This window comes from Triturus cristatus, chromosome 4_1, assembly GCF_964204655.1.
Source record: "Triturus cristatus chromosome 4_1, aTriCri1.1, whole genome shotgun sequence".
In the NCBI taxonomy this organism is placed as follows: domain Eukaryota; kingdom Metazoa; phylum Chordata; class Amphibia; order Caudata; family Salamandridae; genus Triturus; species Triturus cristatus.
In genome coordinates this window covers 1132206204-1132218860 of record NC_140585.1, presented here as the reverse complement: position 1 = coordinate 1132218860, position 12657 = coordinate 1132206204, and the positions used below count along the sequence as shown (strand labels likewise).

The following is a 12657-nucleotide window of genomic DNA, read 5'->3' as shown; positions in this document are numbered from 1 at the left end:
CATTGCTATAGTATGTGCCTTCATAATTGCACCTGCTGCAATGCTGGAGGCATTCACCTTGCAATTAGGTTTCCAGAATATTGTATGTTATTGCCGGGATTCACTTAAAGTGCAAACCTACCCAACAAGGGCAGTGAAATCCTGCCTGTGACGACAGGAAAAGAAGCCACTTATAAAGATATTTAAAAAAAGCAGTTACATTTACCATTAGATTTCAAGACAATAAACACGTACAAATACTTAAGAGAAACATGTTCACATATCAAAGGAAAATAATCAAGGAAATGGGCTGTTTAGCCCTTAAAATATTTCACACTATTCAGAATAAACCTTTCATGTGAAGATCAAAAGTAATAAATACAAAAGAAACTGCTGGGGAGTAGATGGCATGGCATGTATAAGTGGGTGGGCCGTAGTCAAACTTATGCATCATGTCTCCTTGGCCTATCATATATATATATTCTTAAGATGTCACTGGGGAAAGGTCCGGGGGGCTCAAAGGGGTCAATGAAACGCTCCGGGGCATTGGACAAGACTACAAAAGTGGAGGGGGATAACTAGTTTACTTGGCCATTGCATCTTCAGTAGGCTCTGAAAAAATGAAATTATTTCAAAGCAAATTGATTAATGAGTTTTGTACTCCCCCCAGAACAATACAATCTGTGTCAGCCAACATGTTTAAAATATATAAAAAAACAAATAAGGAAACACACTCAAATGCGGCAAATTACGGCACTATGGCAATTCAGATTTCCTCTTTTTTTTAACTCTCTCCCTGGTATCAGGAATACCAAGAGAAATTAAACAAAATGCATTGTTCAAATTATTTTTATTTTTATTACCAGGGTCATTTTATATGTTTTACTACGAGGGAGCATTGGAGCTCATAATAACCAGGGAACTGTAATACTTATCAAAGCTAGGAGCTTTTGAGGCTCCTTGCTGCCTTGAGTCATTGATGAACGTTATTGTGTGGATCTGATATCTACGCTTGTTAGTGGTGGAGGCCACTGATGCTCATTATTGCCTGGGACCATGGATGGACTCCACTAGGTGGAATAACAGCAGATATGAACAGAATATGCGCACTCGGTTTAATCAAGGGTGTTAGAGTTTCAAGTAGATCGTAGGTGCAGACGGGTAGATCCCCCTGAGTCGGGATATGAAATCAAAATTGATTGCACGTTCCTGTGTAGGAGATTGTCACTCGTACTGCACTCAAAACTGAAATTAATTCATCATTTCAATGAGGTAAACAATAAATTTGTTCCAAGGTCAATTGAGTTTATTGAGCCTTTCAATTTAGAGATACCTTGAACTTATATACATTCTGGAATTCGTTCCATTTAACTTTCGTCTGAATGCCCAATGCATTTCGGGCTGTCAAAGCCCTTCTTCAGGGGAAGCACTGATTTTGCATCCAGGATTTAACCTCTTCAAATGCGTGAAACGATCAAGGACGTGATCGGAAAAGTGAATGATATGATGTGAACGAGTGACACTCTCCTACACAGGAACGTGCAAACAATTCTCCACTAGGTGGAGCCATTAATGTGTATTATTGCATGGAGCCATTGATGCTTATTAACACCTGGGACTACTAAAGCATGCTACTACCTAGGGCATTTTAGCACATTAATGTTCACTGCTACCTACCTGGTGCCAATATTGAGCCTTGTTACTGCTGAGAGCCATTGATGCTCATTACTTCCCCAGACGGTTGAAGCTCAATATGGCGTGGCCACAAACAATGATGTTCATTACTGTCTGGAAGCATTAATGCTCTTTAATGGTTGGGGCCATTAATACACCGTACTTCCTGGTGGTCTTCTGACTGGGACCACTGAACTTAATTAATACGGGGGGCCATTGATGATAATGACTGATTAACTCCCTTGATCCTCATTAGATTTATCATTACTATGGCTGGAGCATTGATGCTCATTAGCGCATGTTGCTGTTGAGGTTCATTTGCTTACTATTGCCCTGGGCCATCATGAGACCTGAAACCATGAAAAAGCACCAAGAAAAATCTCAAAGGCCTTTAGAAAAACCATAGGGAGAGTTGTATCTTGGGGTAAGGAGGTCAAACAATCTTTCTCTGCCCCATGACCCCAGCTGGGTGGTTCTGCATGTACAGTAACACCATTCACAATCTCTCATTAACAAGATACAATGCAATCCTGCTTTCTCATGACCCTGCATTTCATCACACCACACCTTATGACCAGGCCCAATATCTTCATCAGCCCTACCACCGTTGTACCACTGCATTTTACTTACATCATTAAATTGTAACCTTTTTGTATATGAAATATCATTGAAAATCTTATGAAATTCACCAAAAAGGTATTTAATTGAAGCTTATCCAAAGTTGACCGTCAGCAATAGTATATATACAGGAAACGTGAAAAGATGGGTGATATACCAGTTAAGGCAGTAACAGGGCCGTTTCTAGGTGTTTTGCTGCCCTAGGCGAGAATTTAAAAATGCCACCCCCTCTCTTTTGCTTTATTTGCAATTTGGACCAGTGTGTCATTGTGTGTGCGTGCGTGTGGGCTTCGGTGTCTGGAAAAGAGTTTGGGTATGTGTGGGAGTGTGCGTGCGTTTGCGGGTATGTCTGTGTGAATGTGTGCTTAGGTGTCTGCAGAAAGGTTGTGTGTGTGTGTGGTTTGTTTAGGTGTCTGTGGGGAGTCGTGTGTGCTTGGATGTCTATAGGGAGTTCATGTGTGGTTGTGTTTGAATGCGTGTGTTTAGATAGGGAGATCATGTGTGTCTGTGTATAGAGGGCCTCTGAACCCCGGCGCCAATGGTCCTGCTGCACTAATGGAGGCTACGGCTCTGGTCGGTGCATCCGATTAATGAAGGAACTGAGATTAGAGAAGGTTTAAACCTAGATCATCACTCTGGGCCCACAGCAATGGAGTACTGTTGCTGCAGCACCTGGCTTCACACTGGCTACATTAGGGCCAATTTGAGGCACACGTACGCACGCACACCTCTGCACCAGTCAGACGCGCGTACATTCACAACTACAGATACAACCACATATACACATATTAACACACACGGGCCACCTGTGAGAGAATTAAACCATGTCAACGTCCTGAAGAATAGACTCAGGGAGCCACTCTAACACAGGTTATATAGTGAGTTGTGATCCAAACAAATGGACACCAGGGGCATAACGCAGGCCCCTCCAAGCAGGGAGGGGGCACGGTTGAGGGAGGGGGCTCGACCTCCTTGGGTCTCCTTTAGAGACAATACCAATGAATATCTGTGAGATATGGGAATCTCAGTGCAGTGGCCCCTCACTGCATTCTTCAGGGGGAGGCATCGTTTTGCATTATGCCACGGGGCTATATCTAAGCATATATCCTCCCGCCAAGGTTTATTCTGATAAGGTGTCATTTATATTAAGAAACGTTTTGACTAGTGCCCCCCCAACCACAGGCACAGACGGGCTAAGTATTCCTAAACACAGGCTAAAGCCTGGGCGCGGGTCTATAGGCACAGACTTAGAACCTGCTTGTAGGTGCCAAAACAAGCTAAGTAGAGTAGACACCCCCAACCAGAGAAAGCCAATGAATTATCCCACACCAAAGGTGAAGTACGAGTATTTATTACTCTCCACAAGAAACTCTAGCCACACACCCCTAAGTGTGAATTTGTATCATTCACACCTATGAACTGTTTATAAACGATGGGCAGCACCATCATCCTGCATTTCCTCTCCTCTATATGCTATTCAAATGTTACATTATGTCACGACTTTTCCGTACAGAGATAACCAATCCAATCCAAACAAGCTTTATTCAACATGTAGTCATAAAAGCACATTACAAAAATTATTCCATAAATATACATAAAAATGTCATTCACAGATAATAAAGCAATCCTGTTTGGGGAAGATAAGTTGAATATTGGTCGCATATAGCATTTTCAATAGAGCAAAACCTTATCATAAAAAACTCCATATTTACAAATGATAAAACTTGTACAAAATTCTTATTCATAGGAACCCAGTAAGAACAGCTTCATCTTTGGTGGTTTAGGCCTGAGCTAAAGAAAATCTGGATGAATTTGGATGGTCGGGAGACATTTACAATACTGACTAAGCACAGTTTACATAAGCATTTCACACAGGTATTGATTTCAGCCTTATTGCCCACATCCACCCCAGATATTTTGCAACAGCTTTTGAGATGGTAGATGAAGTACTAGTGCGTATAATCCTTTCATCTTCCGCACTCCTTCTAGTACCTAGCAATTTACATATGGGCCTCAGCCAAACCCGGCGAGAGATAACATAACATCTCTCCTCATCCGCTGAGTGCTTCGCACAGCCATTAATGTTTTTTCATGAGCTGCACTTCCTCTATGTAATTCGTTAGTCATCGCCTTCCAGCGGAGCATGCTAGGCACGTAACATCCCTCGCGTCCCCATGGGTGCCGTTCATGAGTTGGGTGCCACAGAAGTTGGTGAGCTTATTCTCCCAGGGGGAGAACAAGACAGGCAGCAGTCTCCAAATGCAGAGTCCCCAGTCCAACCTCTACCCAGCACTAGATCACGTCCCTCGCCTCACACCCCCACCACCTTCACGCGAGTCGCTTACCTTGTGCATCCCCTCCGCTGGTCAGCATTGCAATGGCTTTACCGGAGCCCGAAACATTCTCAAAAAACATCTTGTCTGGCTGTGCCATGATCGTTCCGGGTCTTCCCTCAACAAGGGTAGTTAGTTAAAAAATACATCTATAAACTACCTGGCTCTTGGCCGACCCGGATCGCACCACGGCCTCCCACGGGACCTGCTGGGCCTCAGACGGGAACTCTCTGCCTCCACCGGCCGCGCGTGCAAGGCCCCCGCCCGTGGCCCTGGAACGTGACTTCACGTCAGATCAAGTTGTAGAAGGAGTAAGGCGTTACCCAATGCACTTTCGAGGTCGAAGGCCGTTACGATTCCCAAACTCATGTTTTTTGCCGCACTCCTCTTTTGCCACCCTAGGCGACCGCCTAGTCTTGCCTAATGGTAGAAACGGCCCTGGGCAGTAATCAAGGATGTTGGGGACACTGAGGGTGTGAATACCATTTGTGCAAGAGTGTTACATATGTAATGGATGAAAACTGCTGGACTGTCTCGCAAACCACTACACATTAGGCAGCACAATTATGTAACGTTTGATTAATTTGATCTAGAGAAGGCATTTCTTGGTGAAACCTCCTCATTTGGCAAAAAATGCTGCATGTTGAGGCAAAAAAGGCAAATTCGCAATTATGGCAAAAATTCAGGAACCTAGGACTCTTGCAATTTTAGGATTCCTGGCCCTTTGGTACAAATGTATTTTTTGGGGTTGCTTATGTCACTTGAAATTGAAGAGTTTTTTGTGTTGATAAAAATGTAGTATTCTGCAAACTTATTTAATCACATTTAAAAGCACTTTGCCCAAAGTGTTGTAACTAGGTTAACTTGAATGGAAAATTACAAATGAATCTTTACCATGCAGTAAAAGCATCATTGCATATAAAGGAAGTAACAGGAAAACACTGTTATGAATTCAAACGTTAGCATGGAGAGAGCATACTGAAACTTACCCAAGTCTGCATCATTTACAAATATATCATGGCCAGCAGAGATATCATAACCAGCACCACCCCCCTTATCATTATCTTGCAGACAAGCTCACCATCTCTGATTATTCTCAGAACAACCACAGCCAAGTCACCATCAGACTAGGAAGTGTAAAAAAGATTAAAAAAAACAGGCAGCAGGCCTTTTCCATCTATTGACTGGGGGTGAATGTTTGATTTGCTCTGCGTTCCGTCCATCATCTGTGTGTCTTTTGCTTTCTTGCACTAAGAGCGCCGGGTATGCCCTGACATGGGTCCCGGACTCACTATGCCACTGGATTCAAGCTAGCCTGGCTGATGAGGGGTGATGCCCCGAAACTGGTCCTAAGATGCTTGTTTTCGGTCCAGGGAAGACCTATCTTGGCAGTTCAGTCTGGACTGTTCCCATAAGGAACTGGGTCAAGACTGATTTGCATATGGCTGGGTCTAAACTGAGGTGGCATGGTGGGCAAAAGAACAATAGATTTAACCCAGATCTCTTGACTGGGAGTGAATGTTTGATTTGCTCTGCATTTCTTCTATCACCTGTGTGTCTTTTGCTTTCTCGCCCTAAGTGCACTGGGTTTGCCCAGACGTGAGTCCAATGGCTCACTGTGCCACTGGATTCAAGCTGGCCTATCTGATTAGGGGTGATGCCCCGAAACCGGTCCTAGGAAACATTTTTTCGGTCCAGAGAGGACCTGGCTTGGCATTTTGGGCTGGACCGTTCCCATGAGGAACTGGGTCAAGACTGATTTGCATATGGCTGGGTCTCAACTGGGGTGGCATGGTGAGTAAAAGCATAATGGATTTAACCCAGATCTCTTGAGTGGGAGTTAATGTTTGGTTTGCTCTGCATTCCGTCCATTATCTGTGTGTCTTTTCCTTTCTATCTTTTCACCCAAGATCTGGAACTACATCCCTGTATCCATCAGGACCGCCCCAACGCTGTTCCAATCTAAGAATGAGTTGAAAATGCATCTCTTGGAAAAACAATCAGGGCCGGCTCTAGGGCGGTGCGATCGGTGCCACCGCACCGAGCTTTGTCTTGGGGTGGGGGCGTCATTTTGAAAATATATATTTTCACTATAGAAGCACCTGCTGCCGAGTTCCTGGCCTCCAGCAGTTTTCAGACCTCAATTAAAATGTCAAGCTAACTCTGGTGATTAATCGTCTTTCTGGAAAGAGACCAGTCTTCCCCAGTCTTGGGGAAGTTTTGACTCATACTAAGGTAGCACAGAGGGTTAAAATGCCTGCTGCTAAGAACGTGTATAATGCAGATAACAAAGTGCATACAATGTAAATAGGTCAGTGGATTACTGCTTTTGTAATAGAGCTCCTTTTGTAACTTGTTGTTTATAAGTCAAAATCCTAATATAGAACATTGAGTTATTAACTGTCATCAAAGAGCTTTATGCAAACTACAAGGTATATGTTAGAGCTACTTGGTTTTTCCCAGTCTTTTATCATCCTAATCTTGTGAAAAGGGTTCATTTGAGTTGAAAACAATTCTCATTATTAAAGAGAACCCCTAACAATGATGTTACGTTTTAAATTCAGAATTTGTGCTTTTCCAGAATAAGGACTCAAATTAGATTGCCTACCATGATAGATGACATGTCACTCCTACACTACACCCTGTAGTCCTGTCTGATGTAACATTTGCTATACACAGATTTACACATGTATGATTGTCTCAGTGCAATGTGTGTGTGATGTAAAGTGCTCCGACACCTTACACTGGTATGAGTGGCGCTATAAAACTAAATGAATCCGAGAGACAGTGGTTATGGAGACTGGAGGGCCACTGGGTGCTAATGAGGGAATCCGTGGCAGAGGTGGTCATGGGGGGGGCGCCAACAGACGTTGTCGCAGAGGGCGCCACCAGCGCTAAAGCCGGCCCTGAGAAAAATACATCATAATACAGGAACATCCTACAAACCAGTTGCCTCTCCTATTACTCATTGACTTTCTGTTGACCCTATACAATGCTCTGCTGCTTATGGCTGGGTTTACCCTACAAAAATCCCAAAAGCATACATACAGACACATATACATACTTGCATAAATACATAAGTATAGCCCCAATTCACATTGTCAAAAAGATGAAACTTGTGTAAACTGTATGTTTTGCAACTTTTAGCAAATACATTAACAGTTTCAGAACCTCCTCAAAGCATATGTAATTATTATTGCAGCTTACACATGTGTAGGGGTACAAACATTTTAAATACACCTTAAAGCCAAATGCCTATTTTATTCAATAAAAGTGTGTTTGCCATGCATGCCACCTCTTCCTACATACACCTAGTGAATATTAAATCGAATGGTGACCTTTCCCCACCTTTCACCCTGCTTGTGCCAGGTCACTTGAATGTATGTTTCCATCAGTGTGTAAAGGGCATTTATTTTGAACTTATGTTCATGCCATGAAAGTACTTATTTTGGGCCGTTCACAAAATGTGAATTTCCTGTCCCTGACAACTCTTCAAGCACTTCTATTTTTTCATGGTTACATGATTCCATTCCTTAGAACTACTGAGCTTTCACAATTACTCAGATTTTCTTATGAGTATTTTATGCAGGAGTACCCCAGGGCCAAATTTACAGTGCTTTTTATGTGAGTTGTCACGGAATCACCCTCTTAGACTTTCTATACTTTTAAGTTTCCTGATTATCTATCTATCTATCTATCTATCTATCTATCTATCTATCTATCTATCTATCTATCTATCTATCTATCTATCTATCTATCTATCTATCTATCTATCTATCTATCTATCTATCTATCTATCTATCTATCTATCTATCTATCTATCTATCTATCTCTCACTATCTCTGTCTATCTCTCTCTCTCTGTCTGTCTGTCTGTCAGTCTGTCTATCTATCTATCCGAATGTGCATCCATCCATTCATCCATCCATCTATCCATCGATTTCTGTCTGCGTGTCTTTCTCTCTGTCTTTCTCTATGCCCATCTTTTATGTGAACAGACAATCTTGACATACCGGTCCGCTTGTCTCCTTAAAAATCGTACAATTTCTGCTGAGAAATTTATTCCATGATACGAATTTAAAGTTGATATGCAATTGTTTGCCTATGTTACGGGATTCATTTGACAAAAACACAATAACTAAGCAGGGCACATCTTTTGATTTTAGGTGGCGTCCGAATATTTCAAAGACTTTCACCTGTTGCTCACAGGAGTCATTTGCTTAGCAACATCGATTGAAAAGTGGAACTTGCACAAGCGAATAGCTCTGAAGATGGTGATGCTGGTGGGGGTGAACCCTGCATGGTAGGTACTGGTGGTGATTCTCTTCCTCAGGTGAGGAATCCTCGGTAAACTGCCAAAAATGCTTTCAGTTTTGCTGTCATTGCATGTTACAGATTTCCTAGCTCATGTTATTGGCATCACCTGGTACCATTCACCACCCCACTTACAAGATAGTCCATTTTACACCCACTGACCTCAAATGGCATCGACCAGCTCCAGCTTTTGATGTCTTTATTGGACTAACTCAGAAATGTACACTCAGATCATGTTGTCCGTAATAAGTTCTTGAAGTTGGACAGACATCTTGAATTGAGCTAGTGGTGTTAGAATCATAGTCTTAGAGGGACAGGTGAAATTAATATTTGTAACCTTGAACCAAAAGCCTGTAATCATATCTCCACTGTAGGATTGAAAGCCTGAGTGTCTTGCAACAATCATTAATGCATAGATCTATTCGATAAAGGGAGGGACACCTGCTAAACGTTCAAACTGTGTGCCCGAAATGGCCGAAAGATGTTTACTCCACCTAACACCACTTATTTTGTGCAAATCGTTAAATTGGGCACCTAAACTCTGCACTGGCTCAGAGAGGATGCCCACGTTGCTTTTCATTTTTTAGTACAATGTATCACAAACCTTTCAATGATCTTCTAAACTGCTCTACATTAAGATGTATTAAAAGAAGCTTTTAAACTTTGAAAATGGATGACTAAAAGAAAGGGCAATACTTATTTCAAAGTTTAGGAAAAGGCCTGTAAAAAATATTTTGTTGAGTTGCAGCATTCTGATTCCACTTTGGACCTGCAGGTCTTGGAGTATCCATAAACTGTTATTCATTCTGGATATCCATTAGGAGCCGATCATTTCGCTTTTATTTACCCGCAAATGCTGAGATCGATCCAGATATTCTACAATTTCAAAAATTAATTGATTGGTTCTGCTTCGAAACGAGCCTCTTAGATTTTCAAAACCATCTCTGGACGTGATTTTACAATCCTTCACTGGGCTGGCCTCCTGATTGGCCAAGTTTCAGAATAATCTTAACAGATATTGGATCATGTAGCAAGTAAAGCTCTTTGACCTTTGCTGACAGAAGTACCAAATTCATTCCTGCAGGGACATCTTTCTATGAGGAGTGCTTTTTCTATAAGAAAAATGCTTTGAGGATGCTGCTGAACTCTGTGAGCGGTTGTCGCAACAAGGAGATAGAGAACGTCTCTCTTCATCAGGGGTAAACCTGGGAGGTAACTCAGCTCAGTTCATGGAGTTTGCAAAGTTTTCTGCAATCCACGGAGTATGTGGAGTTTCCAAAATATCCACTCCACGGAGTGTCTTCTCTTCACTCGCACTCGCCAACGTGAAGTCGGCGAGCAAGGAAAATCCAGCGCTAGACCACCTCCTAATGAGATTTATCAACGCAGGCGGTCGCGGATGGTCGCTACCGCTCTCGTTGAGAAACCTTTTGTTCGCGTTGAAAAAGCTGCCGCTTGATTAGAACTTCTAATCGATCAGTAGAAAGAAGCAGTGTCCTCTTGCTCTGCGCGCTGTGCCATTTGCGCTGATTTTACAGCATGGGACAAACACCCGGCACTAAAAACAGCACGTACGGCATGACGAAATGCACTCCGCTGCTTGCGAAACTCCACGTAGCACGGCAGAGTTTTTTGTTACTTCGCAGAACTCCTCAAACTTTGCACAAGCCTAATCAGGGGTGACTTCTGTATGCTAGAAACCATGTGTGTGTGCGCTGCAGATGGGAGTTCGACCACACTACTGAAGTTTTCATATCCCCTGCACAGATATCGACTCTTACCATCACATTGGCAAGATAATCATATCGAGGGCAGTATAGATTTACTATTCTTAACTCCACAACTACTTACCATGACGATAAATTGGTAAATTGTTCTAGATAAAAATAAAAGTTTCAAGTGATAGAGATTCATTTTACTTTTTTCCAAAATTTGACACAGTATTCATGTTAAACTGCTCTAATGTTATCTGTGCAATTTTTCCACAATGAAATGAATGGTGGATTGGGGCAGAAATGCCACGGTTTTAGGGGTTCAAAGATCGGTGTTAGGCATTAGGGATTATATTTTCTAAAATTTACAGTGTGCATCCAAAATACACAATGGGGTGCAACACAAAGCATATTGATTAACTTTTGGCTTCAAGAGGATTTTGTGCTGAAATTCGACACAAGAGACACTGAAACACCATTGCGTTGCAGAGCGCGCAAAATCCTTGATAATCTCTGCAAGGTAAGCATAATAAAGCAAAGCCAGATCTACTTAAAAAAATATAATTAGCGCTACCTGGCTTTGTGTGGCTCCCAGTGCAAAATGAAGATATGTGCAAATGATGGACAGAAAGGAAATTGTGTGATATTTTCATACATAATGAATTTAATAGGCACAAAATTACCCATATTGCACAATTTACCAACGGGGTGTGGTCAGTGCATATAGAGTTATACTGGAGAGTGTGCGTGAGTACAAAACTCATGAAAAATGCGCCTCTCTTGTATTTGCCCCTGTGCACCAGATTAATTCCTATTCAGTACAAAGAAGGGAGTTTTAGTGCATCTGTGCCCACTTACTTAATCGCAGTATGGTGCATAGATATATGATGCGACACATTGCATAGCTGCAGATGTCTGTGCAGCATTTCATTGCACAAATCTTGGCAAATACCTCAGTGTGACTTGCAGTGTATTTTCTGTTGTGGCCTATTATTGCCCACGAGCTCCGAAGGCTTGCTGCTCTTTCCTAAAGAGTAAGCACGTAATGGAAATTGTGAAAATGGAAATCAAGTAACTCCTAGAGCTGCCTATGACAACACAGGAGCAAAATAACATTAAAAAAACTCAAATACAAAATACAAATACAAACAACGTGAAATGTGGGTTTTGGGCCAATCTGACTAAATTATAAATTGGGTCAACCAAATCCTGAAGGTCCTAAGAAATATGGGACCCTGGTTCCAAGCAGGAGTTCAGCAACAAATGATGATAAAAATGATGATAAAGCGAGAAAAAGTAAATTATGTTTATCTCAAAGTAGCTGGTTTTAGTCATTTAGATACTTTTTTTTCCATGTGAGATAGTATATTTTCGTCTTGTTTAATAGCAGGAATTGAGATGTGAATAACCCCTGGCTAACCTCTTATTTGCAGGCTGATGCTGGGCTTTATGGGTAGCACTGCGTTCCTGTCCATGTGGCTTAGCAACACATCCACTGCTGCCATGGTGATGCCGATTGTGGAGGCAGTTGCACAGCAGATCATCAGTGCAGAGGCAGAGGTGGATGCCATGAACATCAGTTCTGAACACGTAATCGCCAATGAGGGCATCGAACTGGATGGTAATATGTGCATTCAGTATGCTTTTGCGTATTCCAGCACAGCACCCCAGTTCATGCATACATACTCAGAACCATCTAAGTAACAAAGTGAGGTGTCCAGAAGAAAGCGGGGGAGCTACAACCCTGGTAGAGAGGGTCATGACTAGGCTGGTGTAACTTTAATATGGTAGGAGGTCAGTATACCATAATTACTACACTCAAAGCGGACACCTAGACAAACACAGATGCACAAACTCACAAAAATAAAATGCCAACATCTACGTTCGATATGTGCGCATTCAAATAGACTGCTTCCTTCACCTGTGAGCTGAACTGCTTAAAGGACAGGAGGATAGCCGCCATTTGGGGACAGATAAAGATTGTTTTACCCATGACTTGGTTTATCCTCTCTCAAACGTGTATGATAA

General features: G+C 42.2%; 1 protein-coding gene across 1 annotated transcript in view; it reads left to right on the top strand.

Annotated features, from left to right (window-relative positions):
* The window catches only part of SLC13A1 (solute carrier family 13 member 1), a 206801-nt gene that overhangs the window by 52323 nt on the left and 141821 nt on the right, over positions 1 to 12657 (top strand). Inside the window, exons 3-4 of the mRNA XM_085654191.1 lie at positions 8770 to 8906; positions 12063 to 12250. Of these exons, the coding sequence (XP_085510317.1) occupies positions 8770 to 8906; positions 12063 to 12250 (325 nt within the window). The remainder of the gene's footprint in view (positions 1 to 8769; positions 8907 to 12062; positions 12251 to 12657) is intronic.